At 40.9% G+C, this 17,649-nt stretch overlaps 1 protein-coding gene and 1 long non-coding RNA gene across 8 annotated transcripts in view; one reads left to right on the top strand and one right to left on the bottom strand.

Annotated features, from left to right (window-relative positions):
* LOC145716792 (uncharacterized) overlaps positions 1–17,649 on the top strand; it is a 412,414-nt gene that overhangs the window by 176,363 nt on the left and 218,402 nt on the right. The gene's annotated exons all lie outside the window — the stretch shown is intronic.
* Positions 1–17,649, bottom strand: part of ADAMTS9 (ADAM metallopeptidase with thrombospondin type 1 motif 9) — a 158,293-nt gene that overhangs the window by 64,688 nt on the left and 75,956 nt on the right. For all 7 annotated transcript variants that reach the window (XM_081801386.1, XM_081801361.1, XM_081801372.1 and 4 more), the window contains 6 exons: positions 17,178–17,297; positions 14,410–14,514; positions 14,104–14,271; positions 11,843–12,112; positions 6,745–6,906; positions 4,412–4,588 (listed from right to left, as the gene is read on the bottom strand). In XM_081801386.1, coding sequence (XP_081657512.1) covers positions 4,412–4,588; positions 6,745–6,906; positions 11,843–12,112; positions 14,104–14,271; positions 14,410–14,514; positions 17,178–17,297 — 1,002 coding nt within the window. The remainder of the gene's footprint in view (positions 1–4,411; positions 4,589–6,744; positions 6,907–11,842; positions 12,113–14,103; positions 14,272–14,409; positions 14,515–17,177; positions 17,298–17,649) is intronic.

The raw sequence follows: 17,649 nt of genomic DNA on the forward strand, positions 1-17,649 counted from the left end.
CACCCTCATGGGGTAACATGGGGGCTAAATATGATGTGTGCTTGCTTAACTTGGCTTGGTACGTAGTAAATACTCTGTAAAAGTTAGCTATCATCATCTGCTTTGGAGGAGTTATCTTATTTCACACCTTATATAAACCTCAAACTCACATAAGGACTCCCTGATTTCGGTCCTTTCAAACCTCAATTACCATACTAAACCACATGTCAAACAGAGGCTCAGCAGGGGCACATGGAACCAATAGGCATCAGGGGTCATCTTTATGAAGTACACTTTTTTCAAAACTGCAGGCTCTCTTAAAACTTCCAAGTTTGCTGCAATCATATTTTATTTTTCTTTAATAAGAAATTCTTTCTGAAACGTATTGCAGGTGAACAAATAACAAAACTGACAAACATTGAAGTCTTTTATGGTTATCTGAACACAAAGAATAAGGTGTGGTCAAATTTGTGCATATTAGGTTAGTGTTTTCCTGTCCCTAGCTCTTCTTACATATTTAGAACCATTTCTTTTAATCATTTGTTTTGTCTTCTGGCTATGTTTTATCATTATCTACAAATTCAATAAATGGAGCATTCATATTTCATAGTTGAGACTCAGTGAATCAGGACAACAGTATTAGAAAAGAAAAAAACCCAACAAAACGTTAAGCCTTGTATATTTTTGTTTATATCACTAAGCCATCATTTCCAATTCAGAATTTTTTTTTTAAGTATCCCTTTAAAATACACATTTTAAACTACCCAATTACATAAAGCTTGCCCCAATTGGCCACTCAGATTTGGGAGAGGGACAGTACAAGTTGGAGGGGATTTACAAAATTAAAATGTATCTTTTAAAACCAAAAGAAACATACACATGCATTTCTAATTCACATAGCCTATTTGCCTTTACAGTTTGCTGATAAACACTGATTTTTTAAACATTGTATATAAAATTAAATAACATGGAAAAAATAAATATGCTTTATTATATAAACACATAGAAATCTGTACTGCTCAAAATATTCAGATAATACTAGGCTTGGCTGCTCAAAACTGTATTCAGAAAGTATGGTAGTGATATTTACAGTCTTTATTTTTGCTAGAGATAGATGCAGTGAGGTGATAAAATACTGTTGTCAGACATTTTCTCTTCCTACCTAAGGAAGCTGCAAACTTTAATATGGAAAATGAGGTAGACACAAATTCATAAGTTGGCCAGGCAGAAACAAAAGCACAGTTCCTTCGTGAGCTCATAAATTCTCATTATTTGGGTCGACAAGCATTATTCCAAAGCACCTAAAGCAAGGCTCAGAGAACACTTTCAGCTTTGTCATGAAAAACCCCAACAAGCAGTTTCTCCTAAGGAGAACCACGGTCTCCAAGATGACCAGCAAGCAGGTACATGGGGCATGGCAGAAAGGAATGCTACAGGACCAGCTTGGAGAGGTGACATCACCTGCAAGCTCCGTTACTTTCCTTATCTTGATGGCTCTGCTTACTGGCGATGTTGCGGATTTTTAACCTGCTTTGTGCTGCAGTTTGACAGCACAGAGCACTCTTTCCAATGTGTTCTCTAGTGATGGGACCTGTGCATTCCCTCCTCAGTCTGCTCCCAGAACTCCGCTCCCAGGCCTGACTGCAGGAGCCGACTGAAAGGCATATCAGGGTAAGAACCTTATTTTGAAATCAGCACGTTACCAAGTAAGAGTGCAAGGACACATTCAAAATAGGACAGAAAAGGCTGGATTTTTGGAGGCTGTTTTTCACCATCATGATTCTAAATCTGCAAGGACAAGAGCCAGAACTAAGGGTCTAAAACGGGCACTTGAACCTGATGTTCACCAAAGCTTCGTTTTAGAGACTCTGGCAGCCACGCTAACAGTGATGTGGGTTTCTTTCCTAAATACCTAAATACCTAAAAACCCTAAATACCGTAACAGTTGTTGAATGAGGCCATCTCCCTTTTGACCTTGGAAAAGGCCTATTTGCACAGCAGCAAGTTGCTTCTGAACACTATCTCTAGTGGGTGAAAATGTGGGGAGAGAAAGCAACCCTACTGAAGGACTATTTGCTACCCTTGGTCTCTAATAAATCGAGTCGGCTTTCAAGAGAAAGCAACGCCTTAGCACCTCAAGTATACTTTTTGTTGTTGTTAATTTCACTGTCAGTTACAATGATGAAGCACCATAGGAGTGGCTTTATGGCTATTAACACGATTCACTGAGGTATGCTTAAATTTAGAATTGCTCAGAAATTGTACCAAAGCATCCACAAAAATCAACATAAAAGTAAAATCAAAGTCCTACAGTAAGAACCTGAAAGACTGCCCTCACACACACATATTTAAGTAATATATTACAGATGTATCTACTTAAATAAAATGCTTTTGATTTCATTTTTTAAAAATCACAATGAGAAGCCTTGCACAGGTGGCCTTGCTCCTAGACTGCAGAGGCATTTAAATATATACTCGAATAACGATCGCTTTACAAAGGAAGCATGAAAATCATACCGGCGGCAAAAGTAGTTTCAAAATCCATATATTCTCTTCTGTGTATAACAGAGCATTAGCATCTCTTTCCCTCTCTTTTTCTGTGTGTGTGTTTCAGAAAACTGTGTGCAGGCCTAAGAAGAACAACTACAATAAAAATCTTAATGTTTTCAGTTAAATTAGCAGGTCATATTTTAAGATGTAAGCATTTAAGCTCTTAAAACATCTGTGGGAGAGGGTGGTGATCCTGTGTAAAAAAATTTGAGGGGTATTTAGAAAGCATTCAAGGACGAGAATGCTATGGAAACCAATATAATATACATTATACATTGTATATACTGTGTATACATACACATATATGCATACAGTATATAATATTTTATGATTATACACACACACACACACACACACACATACACCCTCTGAAGGGTAGGGGATATTTTTGGGTCAAAATTAAAGAAAAACAACTTTTTAGAGGGCTAGTAGTTTCTGAGACACAACTCTGATGTGGTGTTGCTGTTGGCCGAGCGAACAAGGTAAAAATATCACGGGCTCAAGAGGGACAATTTCATGACAAATAATCTGTCATAGGTGACTGAGGGAAGCGGGGAGTGCTGGGGGATGTTCCTGACATTCCATGGTCCTTTCTGATCTTTTTCACAATGTTCGCTCTGGGAGGTGCCAGGACTGCAAACAAAATGTTTCGGTTGAATATATATCTGACTCCGCGTGCCATTTCTTATGCTCTTGAATGAAAGCCCGACAGCCCAGCTAACTAGTACCAGGAGAGATGATACTCTACATTTCTCTAGCTTTCTACTTAAGACTAAGTACAGCGGTTATAGAGCTAGGTTCTACCTGCAGACACAATCTCAGACCCGAAACCCCTTGGTTCTTAGAAGCATCAACAGGTATGAGTCATTTCACTTCAGTTAATCTGTTCTTTATCTGGTTTCAGGAATGGTCAGGACTTTTCCTCCAAACCCTATAGAATAAAAAAGGCTTGCGGATATGACTTCATATACTACCAAATTCAGATTCAGTGCAATTAATGTATTTACAGAAACATTTACTCTATTTACATGAACCAGCCCTAACGGCTCCACGGATTATAACACAACTTAGCCAAAGCACTGTTTTGACATAGCCGACTTTCTGTTTGCCAAGAGCTGCCCCAGAAGTTTGCATAGTATTTACAGTGGCAAACCTGTCTCGCGATGTCAGCTAAGCAGATAGCAAGGGAAGCCTAGGACCGAAGCAAAAAAATTGTCTCAAGCGATGGGCTTTGTGTCTTGGGGAAAGAGAGAGAATATTTCGTATACCTCGAAAGGCTCCAAGTCACGGAGTCCAGTGTTGTTGGTCTATTGCATTTTCACAATGATTTCAGTCTATTTTGTGGGCACAGCCTTTGTGGTCACTGAGTTGAGTTTGTACCCGAGTCACATAGAGGCAAATTACAGTCATGGAAGAAAAAAATTGCTTTGGCCTCAATATGCAGGTATCTTCCCCCAAAAGTCAAAACTCCCATAGTTTAGGAAAGGAAAGAATGTTTGCTATTGAGTTGTCTGCTGAAATCACTTTGGAGCTTAATAACTACATGAACTTATTTCATTTCTTTAAAATATCTATATAGACAGTCTTGCTTTTCTAAAAAAAAACAAAACAAACAAACAAAAAAACCAGAAGCTACTTCTTGACATTGGCCCCAGGCCTATATGAGGTACACGTATTTCTGTAAAGTCACTTTGGCAAAATCACAAAACATTAATTCTGTTGTGTGTCAGTATGAAGGAAATCATAGACCACAGCCCAGTTTCAGGGATGCCCTTGTGAGCAGGACAACTGTGTGTCGCCGAGGAGTGCCCCAGAATACCCTGGAATTGGGTCTGTTAGTTAAGATAGTTTGGTTAACAAACATTAATAGTTAGGGCCGTACCGAACTCCAAGGGCCAGTATTCCATGCAGCGTCTTGAGGACAAGCATGTGTGTTACACTGCTCACGATCGGGAGGCTTATCAAGGATTTCACAGCTCAAATCCGGAAACCGTTCACCGCTGGGCCGCTGACAGACCACCAGTCTTGTCCGCAAGCCTCCACCACATAGCTTAGTGCACTGGAAGAAGAGAAAGCAAAGCTGTAGTCACTCTGAACAGCCAATGACAAATTGTATCTTCTTTCCCGTAAGAACCATTTCTTCACCAAATTCTATCACGGCATTGGGCAAGGGAAGTCTCTAGGTGGACCCAAGCTGAATTACCAACATAGTTATATACGACAGACTGGAACTGTCTACCTTAATGGTAGACACTGTTTATTGAGTGTGTCCTCATTACCTGTACTAAGTGCTTTTAACAGGTAGTCTCTCATCAAGAGGAGACTCTAATTATGTGCTCCATTTTTACAAATGGGACAAATGAGCTTGAAAGCAGTTAATTAACTTGATCAAGGTCAATGCAATAGCAAGTGACTAGATAAGATTGCAGCCGTTTCTTTGATGGTTATGAAACCAAAAATCAAAAAAATAAAATTCCGTACACCACCCAGTACACCAAATAAAGGATATAATGACTTAGTTGGGTTTATTTTCTGGCAACTTCTAAGAAGCTGTAAGCAACTTTTGGCTCTTCTGTGACTCCAATCTCCAGAGACCTTTATGACGTTACGGTATTTTATGCTGTCTCTGAATCTCGGGATAACGATGACTTTCCCGGGGATGAATAAACAACGTGGCGGGAATGTTGGATAAAGCTCTGACTCTGGCTAGACCCAAACCTCTGAGGCAGGAACAAGTTGTATTTCTTGGACAGTGCTGCTGTGCTCACATCCAGGAACACTGACATTTGGCTCTCCTGCTGTGTCAAGGCCAGATCTCCCACAGAATTTGGAATGATCTGGTCTGTGCTGACAGCAAGCGTCCCAGTGAATGCGTGTACTCTCCTGGCTCCGGTCCAATTACAGAAGCTTAATCACGGGCCCCACAGGACAGAACTCTGTGAGGAGTTTTGGGAAACCCGTAATACATGAGTCTTGAAGCCCGACTCCCTCTTCCTGCCTTTCATCAAAGCCCTCCAGAATGACGTACTGTCAAGCAAAGTCAACAGAACACTCTGTTATGACTTCCTATGATTACCAGGTTATGTGAAAGTGGACATGGGATTTCAGTTAGCCAGGAGTTTGGACTACGGTGCCCACCCATCTCATTTGTCTTTTTCCCCTCTTGGCACTGGGGTCTCCAAGATGTTAATCCTCATGTTTTACTTTATAAATTTTACAGTCAAGACAGACCAATGCAACAAGCTCTGACTATGTGCTCTCCCTGTGGACTCAAGAGTAGAGAGACACGTTCTTGGTTAATTACACACAAAATAATAAGCATCTAAGCCCTACACAGAAGAGCGGCTGAAAACCCTATTTGATAATAATAATACTAACGATAAACAGTAATAGTAGAGAAGATAATGATTATCATTATTCTAATAGCACTTAACTCTGATTGAAGACCATGTGCTACGTATTTGACACACTATCTCATACAGTAGTCATGAATTGGTGCCATTATTATTCCCATTTATAGACGGTGCTATAAATATTGGCAAAGTTATATAATTTGCTAAGGCCACAAAGCTTATGAGAGTCACGGCTGGGAGTAGAATCCAGTTTTGTCTGCTCCCAACACTCTACTGCCCCTCATTGGTCAGAGGATGCCACTCTTAAAAGGTAACAGCTGAAGAATTTTATTATTTGATATTATACAGCTAATTATTCTCTTCCATCATTAAAATGCATCATCTCTGATGGGAAAAACAGCACCTATTCATTCTGGTTTCATCAAGGATTTGAAATACTAGGATTTGGTTTCATCAAGGATTTTAAAGATGCCACGGGAGCAAGACTGCACCACAAACAGCCCAAAGCTATGAAAAAAGATGGTAACACTGTTACGGACCAATTTAACACATATTTCCCATTACCTTGAAAGTGTCCATATTTTAATCAACAGAGATTAACCCACAATTTAACCTAGCATTTATCTGCATGCTTTGCTAATTTTCCTCTCCTATGTATTTAAAAACTGTTTCTAATTGGTAATACATGCACTCTTAAAATGGTTCAGAATTAAGACAGGTCTCCTGGTTAATCCCAAATCAAGAAGCTTTCACTAGAACTCGTTCTTCATCCTTAAAATAAACTATGAATGGCAGCAGTTTGGTCAGCAAAATCGCTCTGTGTTTTTTCCGAAGGACATACAAACGGATGGCTCTCTCTCACCTCTCCCCAGTTGCCGTAAGCCCATTGAGGACAAGGGCCAGATTCACAGGCTCTTTGCTCATCGGGTTTTATTCTCTCCATGCAGTCATTTGCGGTGTATCCGTTTTCATCCTGACACACAACCACACGCCTCTGGGACCCACCAGCACAGCTACTGGAACACTGAACACATCAGACATCAGTCAACAGGTTAATCCCTACCTCGATCTGCAGTTTAGGGACACAAAAAGCAGCTGGTTGGAAGGTCAGAGACAAATGTGACAGAATGCCTTCTCAAGGCGTCCAGACAATGGACAGAAGGCAAGCACGAGAACTTCCCTTTTGTGGGGCTGTTTCTGCACATGCCTTCTAAACACCCAGGCAGCAGAAACAGGACTTCTCCTTTACACAAATTAGGACCTCAGTAGGTGTTCAAAAGATGCCCCAGGAATGATAATGTCTTGTGACTTCCAAAGCAGTCCCATTTATTGTCTTCCTTTAACCCATCTGTATTCCTGAGAAGTGCAGGTGTTGTTGATGGACACTGTAGTCTATGAGAAACTCTTTTCTTTTCAAAATCCCAAGTGCTTATTTAGATCCAACATTTGACTCCCCTTTCAATGCAGAGGTCAAATTACATGCTTAACGACACACCAGTTGTTGAAGTTGGGCTTCCATATTAACTCATTCAATTATCCAAAGCATCATGGAATGTCACTTAGACATCATTTCCTCGCAGGGAATGTTCCTTTCTCTCTCTTCACAGTAGCCTTGACTTTAGTGGCTGATGGCAGCAAGATGTGTGTTTTAATTTATTTTTTTACTTCCACAGGACCTTAATTGGATTCCATATTGACAAGCCTCTCTTCAGGGGCACTTTCTGTCTACTGTTCTCTCTCATGGTTGTCACAGAATTATGTTTGCATTTCAGCTAATTTCCCACACAAGCTTCTCATAGTTCTCTTATTTATCTGCATCTTGAGTGTTTTTTTCTTTCCACAATGCGCTTATCTTTTCAAAACCAATGTGTTTGCTAGTATCCTTCACTCTGACCCTTAACTTGTAAAATCAGTTTGCCTATAAAAAACCCAACTAGTCCTCAAAGCAGTGCAATTCCCATGAATTATTTAGTAAACCTCCAACTGCACTGGCAACATTTGTTTTTTTAGTTCTGGGTTCTGATGGCAGATTTGTGCTTTCTACCGAACCCTAGCTCAGAGCTGGGTTACTTCAAAATGCCTGCAAACAATGCTTCTCGCTGCTCAGCTTCTTCCAAATAAAGCTGTGAATGTATTTTGGGGCTTATTGCATTGGACCCAAGTTCAATTTCTCTGCCTCTACTGGACAAATTATGTGTTACTATAAAATACATTGGATGTAATTTTAAAATGTTGAATAGGAAAACAGATTTGTGACTTCTCTCTGAGAAAATATTTAGGCAATTTCTGATTTATAAAAAACTCCATCACTATTCTCTGAGGATTCTGATATTATGACTCTAAACTTGAACATACTTGTTTTCTGTTTTTAAACAGCTTAGGACATCACAGAAAGCACAGAATCATTATTTTAATTGACTTTGGGGGCCAGAATTTATAATGTTAGGAACTTCCATATTTTAAGTACATCTGTAATATATATTTTGGCCCTTGAATTTTTCCCTTAATAATACAATCTTGTATCATTCTTTTACTATGTCACCTATGAGCATTACTGCCTCAATGAAATGGCAAGCTCTTTAAAGGAGGGTTCAATGTCATAACTTGTGTTTGACATTGTTTTTGACATTGTGTTTGACATTTCTGTTAGCTCCCATAGCACCAGTCACAGGATATGTACATCACCGCCTGTCCAATTAAAGTTAGTGGAAACACCACCTCTGTAAACCACATGCTACCCTCCCTCAAATATGGCTGACTGGAGCAGGGCTGGTCACCTGATCTAAGGCCAACCAATCCATTGGTTACCCAGTGACCAATCAGATGGTTCCTACTGAAAATCTGACCAAAGAGATGGACATAGTGCTTAGCTGGGGCCAAGCAAGTACATTGCACAGTCTTGAACTATCTGAACCCAGGGCCTCTTTGGGTCTTTATAATCCCATAGATGAATAAAGTGTTGTACATAATTTTTTCCAGGTTCAATTTGGCCATTTTTTTTTTTTTTTTTTTTTTTTTAGTTAGTAGGGATTCTTAGTTCTATTCCATGTCACAGAATTTCACTCTCAACTTCTTTTGTTAATAATCTGCCTGTCATTTTTTTAAAAGATTTTATTTATTTATTTGAGAGAGAGGGAGAAAGTGAGGGAGAGGGAGACAGAAGCTGAAGCAGACTCTGCACTGAGCACAGAGCCCGATGTGGGGCTCGATCCCACCACCAAGAGATCATGACCTGAGCCAAAACCAAGAGTCAGACGCTTAACTGACTGAGTCACCCAGGCACCCTGCTGCAATCTTCCTGTCCTTTTAAGATGACATATTTCCCTAGGTAAACATTTCTTTGAATAAAACCTGCACCCATCATCCACACTGGCCAAAATAAGAAAGAATGGTCTTTGCAGGAGCAAGAGGTGAGGGACATCTGTTTTTCTTATCTGCCTAGCATACTTCCCCTCATATCTGGAAGCCCAATTCTCCTTAAAGGAACCATTTCTTCCCCAATGGATGTCATCTTGTGGGACTACATCAAAAACCAATGATGCACTGTATGTTGACTAACATAACATAATAAAATAAAAAAAAAATAAGATAAAATACACTGCCCTTTCCTGGTCAATGAGTGGGCAGGTAGAACAAGCTGGGTCTATGAGACTCTCCTGAGAATTTGAATCCTGAGCAGGGTAGATGAGAGTTAAAAGGGATTTATTAAGATAGAAACTCCCTACAGTAATTATCCTCTAATTTCTGCTCCATCTAGAGAGGGGTTGACAAGACACAGCATGAAGGCCAAATATGACCCACTACCTGTTTTACAAATAAAGTTTTATTGGAACGTAGCCATGCTCACTCATTTATGTATTGTCTACACCTGCTTTTGTGCTACAACAGCAGAGCTGCTTAGTTGTGACAGAGACTATATGATCCACATCACAGAAAATACTTACTATCTGGTCCTTTACAAAAAACCGCTGAGCTAGATCCCTGAAGATGCTCTGCCCTCTGTCTCTACTGGGGCCAAATGAAAAGTTTTGTTTGTTTGTTTTATTTTCACTTGAAAGAGTCAGCTGTTTTTCTTTTGTTCACAACCAGAGACTCCTAATTGGTAACAAGGGGGAAAACCTCACACATGGTTCAGGTTTATGCAGAAATGTACTATAAAATGAGGTTTTTATGCCAGAATCCACTGAAAACATGAGATTCCCAACCTCCAGTGTTCCTGATTCTTTGACGCCTTTCCTGCCATGGAAAACAGGAAGAATCACACAGTTTGTGTACTTCACCAAGCAAAGATGCACATACATTCCACACACTCCGGGAGCAGGTCAGGCACATCAAGCTAGCGCTGAAAAAAATCACATTGTCCATCTTCAGCCTCACTTATCTTAGGGAAAAAAAAAAAAAAAATCCCCAAACAAAAAACAGGCACAATGAGGCAAAGAATGGTATTGCCCAGTGCTGCAAAAAGGTTACTTAATCCTCCCTAATTGGGAACACTGCCCAAGGGCAGAATCATTCAATTTTAAAAGAATGCATCATCTCAAATGTAGTCCTAAGTAAGAATAGCTTTAAAATTTTTTTTAAAAGAGTTCTAGTGCTATCGTTAGAATATGCATGTGAGTTTTGAAATTTTTCAACCAGAAAAATTGTGGGACACTCAGTGATTACCTCCCTTGATCACCCTCTAACTTCTCCGAACCCAAATCTCTTTTAACCCAGGCAAAGGAAGCCTTAAAGTGGAGAGCAAGGAAGGAGAATGAGAACGAAGGTCCTGGGCAATGGGGCAGATGTTTGGCATACAACCCATACTTGTAGTGGGTGAAAATGCTCGGTGGCTAATCAGTATTCACAGGATAGGAAATCTCATTTACTGAAACATAACCACGGTGGGAAGCAGACAGTTTCCTTCTAATGTTTTTTAGTTCAGAAATAATTAAACACAATTAGTGGTACAAGAAGGAAACTAATAGTAAACAATTAAAACAAAGACCCCGGAGTGATTACTAGACACCTAATCCCCCACACCTAGGCAGGGTCCCTTGCTACCTTACCCCACCTGCACTTCCATTAGACACCTCCACTATTCCACAATATAATGATTTTGGGGAAATTATTCAGTAAAAAACCCAAAAAGATTCAAAGCATATTTTCCCTGTGACTATTAAGTATCTTTCAAGGTCTTCCTAATGTGAAGGACAATGATAAGAATAATGAGAAAGTTCTCACTCTGGGGCAGGCAGTGTGCAAATCACATTTACTACAATCCAGAAAAGCTGGAATTATTGTTTACTTTGTTTTACAGACAATGAACCTGAGGCCCGTGGAGAATAGGGGACCCACTAAAGACCTCAAAATTTGAAAATGCAAGTCTTTGGCTCAAACAGAGGCATCTTCACTCAGTGGCTGTGCTGTCAGTCACCAGGTTCTGGTACTTCTCCCCAAGCACAGAATTATCTAGACTAGTGTGGCCCCCCAATCCAGGACAATATACTACTACTACAAATTACACAGTGACCGTGCCACTTTGAGACTCTGCTCATCGGGAAAATAGCAAGAAGGAAAATGACTTTCCTAAGAGCTCCCTTTCAGAAAACTTCCTCTGTCCTTTTAATTTCCTTACAGGTAGGAGCTGCCTGCCGCCCCAGCCTCTGGGATTCGTCATCATGTTATCATGGTCTTCCCAGCACCACCTAGGAGCCACTTGATCTTGTGGCCCACCTGTGACACCCCCCCCCCACCACCCAGGTAGGGTAGCTTATAGGTTCCTGCAGACGCTATCGAGGGACACTTTTCAGGGACTGTAACGAATCCATTATGGTTCACCCAAAACAGATGAAAATGTACATTGCCAATCCCTTTCGAGAAAAAAGGCTTCAGAGGTGTTTCTAATCTGTTTGCCTCCCAAAGCTGAAAGTGTGTAAGAGAAGAAAGCAAAGTAGAGAAAGCCTTCAGGGAATACTCACTGCTCCCCAGGGGCCAGTCCTCCACTGGTTTCCACCAAGCACATGGGTGCGGCTGGGGCCGGCGCTCCGGGGGCGGTAATCCTCACTTTGGAAGGGGTGCTGAGCGAGACCACTCTCTGGGGTCCGCTGAGGGCACGGTGACATGGAACAGTCCTGGTCGGTTTCTGGGATGTAATCTGGGTCACACTCACTCTGATCAATCACGTGGTCATTGTAGTTGACACATACCATTTGCCGGGTGGCCCTGCCTTGCCCACACGTCACGGAGCACTATGTTGAACATCCAGAAAGAGAAAGGATTGGTCACTGGCAGTCACAAATCCAGCCATGTGCATTTTCTGTGAATGGCCCTCTGCTCACCCCACTGCTCAGGCCCCAAACCTTGGCGTCATCCTTGTTTGCTCCCTTGTCTTTCCACCCTGCAGCCATTTCATTGAGAAACCTGTCAGCTCAGGAGTCACTTTCCACCCCCAAACCAGCCACTTCCCATCATCTCCATGGTCACCCTGCCCCAGCCAGGACTACGGCAATGGTTTCTTTGGCTGGGATGCTGCTTACAATCTGGACACCCTCCACCCCAGCCCAAGTCTGTTAACATATCACAAACCATGACCCCTGCAAATCAAAGATCAGGCCATTCTCTCCAGTGACTTCCCAATTCACTTTGAATAATGTCCAAAGTCCTCATCTTGGCCTGGAAGGCCCTCTGCATGGCCACTGGCTACCTCCTTGACCCATCTCCCGTCATTCTCCACTCACTGCACTCCAGCTAAACTGGTCTTAGGGATGTTTCTTGAACATGCCAAGAACTCCCCACTCAGGATCTTTGCACCTGCTCTACCTTTTCCTGTACAACATAGATGTCCACTGGACTCACTCCCTCACTTTATTCAAGTCTTGCTCAATGTGCTGTTAGGCCTTCTTTGACCATCCTGTCTAAAAGCACATCCCATCTTTCCTTATGCCCTTATTCTGCTTGACATTTTTCTAGTACTTGTCAGTGTTTGTTGCTATATATATCTATTTCTTTATTTGTTCATTGATTGGAACCTCCATTGGAATGATCTCCATGAAGGCCGGGGCTTTATTATTTGCTGTTCGCTGCTTTTTCTATACTAAGCGTTTACAAATATCTGGGGCACAGACAGATGTATTTAATGGATGGATGGACGGATGGACGGATGGATAGACAGACTGAAAGCTCAAGGCATGAGAGTGAGACTATCTACCATTTATTGAGCACCTACTTTGTACTAAGCATTTCGCATAAGTAATCTCAAATAATACTTAAAACAATTTTGTAAGGTAGGTATTCTTCTTTGGTCTTTTAAGAGGAGAAACTGAGGCTCAAAGACTTTAACCAGACTGCTCAAGGTCATGCAGCCAGTAAATGTCAAGATCTGGATTTTTACATGGCTTTCTTTGAATCTACTGGTCAAACTTCATACATATGTTATGATATTTATTGAGATATTAATTCTCTATTTTCCTTATGGCCTCTTCTCACCTATCCTAAGCTTTGTATTTCCTGGGCTCTGGGATTTTTGCAAGGCAGAAAGCAGGGACTGCCTGAAGACAAAGGTTTTTCTTTTTTCTTTTTTTTTTTTTAGATTTTATTTATTTGTTTATTTATTTGAGAGAGAGAGAGAGAGAGAGGGAGAGCTGGAGCATGAAGAGGAGCAGAAGGAGAGGGGCAAGCAGACTCCACGCTGAGTGCAGAGCCCCATGCAGGGCTCCACGCCACGACCCTGAGATCATGACCTGAGTGGAAATCAAGAGTTAGATGCTTAACTGACTGAGCCACCCAGGTGCTCCAAGAAAGATTTTTCTACCTTCCCACTCTGGACAGGGAAGCCAAGAGCCACTGGACTTCAAGAGACTGAGGTTATAGGAGGCATCCAGACTCCAGGTAAGAGGTCCTCTCCTTTCTCTCCTCTTCTCCCTGGTACTTTTGGTACTCTGCCAGCCTATTACATTCTCGTGTGACTCAATTAACACAAGGTTTTCCAGTCAATCCAACAGGATGGGGCAAAGGACACTGCACACTGATTTACACATTTTAACAACATCCATTTCTTGCACATCTGGTTAAGATTCATCCCGGCTGTACATATATGAGGTTAAATGATTTAAATCACAGACTAAGTGATTTAACAGTACCCATTGTAAAATAATATCCATTGACATTTGGGACCCGTCACTAGTCATCCTCTTATGGTCCCCCCAGTCATTTCCCAATTCCAAAGAATCCACTCGCTTACAGGGCTCCAGTCCAAAGCCTTCCACTGCCCACAGGGGGTCACAGAACATTCTTCCTTTGCCACTGGTCTGGGCAGGGTTACACAGGCGCTCTCGTCAGCCACAGAGCCATCCTCATCCCGGCAGCTGACATATCTCATCCGAGTACCTTTTCCACAGGTGGCTGAGCACTGGGTGTTGAAGTAAAATAATGCAGGCATGTTATTTTGAAACAATGATTCACTGGACAGTAACCCACTTTCTATAGTCATGTCAGAGAACCCCTGCCTCCCCTTCCACCCTCTCTATGTCTTCCATCTATTTCTTACTGGTGTCCAAGACCCAAATCGCCACTGGGTTCTTGGGGCACTGTGTGTGCTTCTCCTTGCTTCCGGGACAGCTGGGGGAGGGTGACAAGATGGTAATTCGCAGTCCTAGATGGGAGAGAGGGCAGAAGAGCCAAAGTTACTTTGAAGTCCATGCACACTTCAATGGGCAAGGCGAATAAAAATTTTAGGGCTAAGAATTCCAAGACCTCAGATTTCTGTGTGATTCTGGGCAAATCACATGTCAACTGTCAGCCCCAATGCTTTCACCGATAAGATGGGGTATAATCTGAGTCCCTCTGTGAGTGCACTGATAGAGGGCAGGGCTTTCCTGAATGATGTTTAATACCATAGTTATTTGCCTGTTCATGTGGGAAGAGAAAAAAAATATTGGAAAATGGCACATAAGTTGGAAAGGAACAGGATATCTTTTTTAAATGATCAACTGTCAATTTTTAAAAACTCTGAAGACCAAATTCTGTTCTCACATTTCAATTAATTTCCTAATCAGAATTTGTTAATCATGAACTGGTGTTCCAAGTTTACCTAAGGAGAACTCCCACGGTGCTGATGGTCAAATCTAGATCTAAGAGGGGTATTTGATATGCCAATGCCTGGAATGTATCTAACCCTCCTCAATCACTCAGAGGAAAGCCCTGTAAGTAAACTGAGGTTATCTGTGTGTAGATAACATTTTCAGATTTATAGATGGGAAAACAGAAATGCACACTTGCTCACAACTTAGCAAATATTCTTTGATTAAATACATATCCGTCAAATGCCTGAGATGTGCCAGGGATGATGCAAAGTGTGGTGAGCTCTGTGCTGAGCCCGACATTAGGGAGCTTACACACTGAACGGGGGAATTCTATTACTTGGCTCCAGACCCTGCCTATTCTTCTGCCTATGGTCCAAAGAAAACCACAGGAAACTTTTCCCATAGTGAAGAAATTGTCCATATGCTTCAACTGCGGGAGCTGCCCGATACTCCATCAGATATTACGGAACAATTTAGAGAGAAATGTATATTTTGAATCTCTAAGGGAGTTGCTAAATCTTCACCTCATGACTGTTTAGATGTAATAGCTAATAATTTCACAGGCATTTAGCTTGTGGTTTAGAACATTTCAGTAACATAAAAAAAAAAGATGACACAAGTCACAAGTGTTTTATCATTGATCAATGACAACAAGGACAACAATGCTGTATTCATTTACTTTTTGACACTCTTCATCAGTTAACAACACATGTGGAAATGTACTCAGAACGGAAGCAGGACATTGGCCCGACAGGGCCCTAGAGCACGAGCTCTGCGCATAGTCAGGGTTCAAATCCTGTCTTTGGCAATCAGCAAAACTGATTTACAAACCCAAGTCTTCTCTTTTCATAGTCTCTTCCCATAAATGATGCTAAAATCCAGGCCCACGAAGAGGAAGGTGATGGTAGTGATTGCCAACGGGCTCTCTTGAGAAAAAAGGTGTACGTGTGTGTTTGTAGAAATGTATTTATACACACACACACACACACATTACATGCGCATGTATATCTATATATATATAGATGTTTGCATATCATAAATTTTACTAATATAAAGGATGTATAGCACACAATTTACATATAACAATAATATATACAGTTCCTTCTTTTAAATTCCGTACAGTCAATTGAGTCTCACGGAATACTTTTGCTGATTTTTTTGAATTCTTGAATCTGTTGCCAAAATATGGTCGTAATTGCTGAGTAAGTGCAGTTATAACATGAATGAGAGTTGATATTTTGTGTTGAAGAGTTAAGGTGACAGGTAAACAATCAAGATCTATGTCAGAACTCCATTCATCTACCAATGAAATGAGTGACTCCAGCACCAAAGCAGACAATGATTTCCAAATGCCGGAAGGATATTTCCTTAATTTTATGCGTTATTTACAATGTGATAGCCCTGGACTCGAGACTCTTTTAAGCATAATGTAGATTATGTGTAATTTCATTTTATTATCATTTTCTCCATCACTTTCTTAAGTCTAAAAAAAATAATTTAAACCCTGAATTATAGCACTTGCTGATTTCTGTTGTGTTAAATACTCTCACCACAGCCAATATCAAGCTACCAACATGATGTTGATGAACACAGACTTGCGAAGAGATGTGCAATAGCTCACCATCATTTAGTATTTCCACCTTACAGATACATATGTGAATGTAAATCACCTCAAGATCACAGATAATAGTAAAATGGAGGAAAGCATCGAGAAAGTGATAAGGTTGGAGTATTTATCGGCTTTGTTTTAAATACCATCTATTTAATCATAGGTTTATATTTTCAATTTTTAATAAGGCCTGTATTTAGCAACCAGCTTGCAAAATTCCTGAAAATTTACCAATCAGCTCTTGTGAGCTGGAGCAGACCAGCCCCAGCACCCTGCTGCCCGATCATATGACACTATCTGCTAAGCCCGACATTGAAATCATTTTAAAAAAGTCTGAGTTCAAGAAAACAAAACCAAACAATCAACATTTGCTATCCAATAAAAAAAAAAAATCAGAATCAAAACTCCATACACTTCAAATAACCAGAGAAAAATGAAACCAGTACATCAAAATATTAGATTCAAGATGTAACAAATAGGTCCATCTGGACAATTCAGTTAATCAACTGGTTGCTCTACCTACATACTTACGTATGAAAGGACTTCAGTTGTGACTGAACCACTGGGAAGTTCTAGCATTTTAGTGCCCAAAGCCAAGCACTGAGCTGGACAAAAGAGACTCACCTGGGTATCAGTGGGTCTAGTTGCTGCATTGCAGTCATTGTCATCTACCACGGACATATAAGTCCCAAGGATGCATTTCACTGCTCTTAGCTGGTATCCTTGTCCACAAGTGACACTGCACTGAGGGAAAGAAATACAACAAAGGGTACGCACATTGCAGCCAATTTTACAAGAAAAAAAAATTTTTTTCCATCGTAGTGGAACAGAGGGCTGGCACCCAGAGAAATTAGGTAAAAGTGGGCAATCCTGCTCTGCGCAAATTATATTCATCAATTATCACTTTGATGCTTGGAATTATTTCTACCTCCCACTGGAATTATATTTGTAGGAGTTCAACTCCTTGACTGTGACTCGATACAGCCCTATTTCAAAACTTACTGCAAAGCTACAGTGATCAAAACAGAATAGAATAACCATGAGAGACAATGGACTCTGAAAAACAAACTAGGGGTTCTAGAGGGGAGGGGGGTGG

Source organism: Leptonychotes weddellii, chromosome 1 (assembly GCF_054177405.1).
Source record: "Leptonychotes weddellii isolate Sample4059 chromosome 1, ASM5417740v2, whole genome shotgun sequence".
NCBI lineage: Eukaryota > Metazoa > Chordata > Mammalia > Carnivora > Phocidae > Leptonychotes > Leptonychotes weddellii.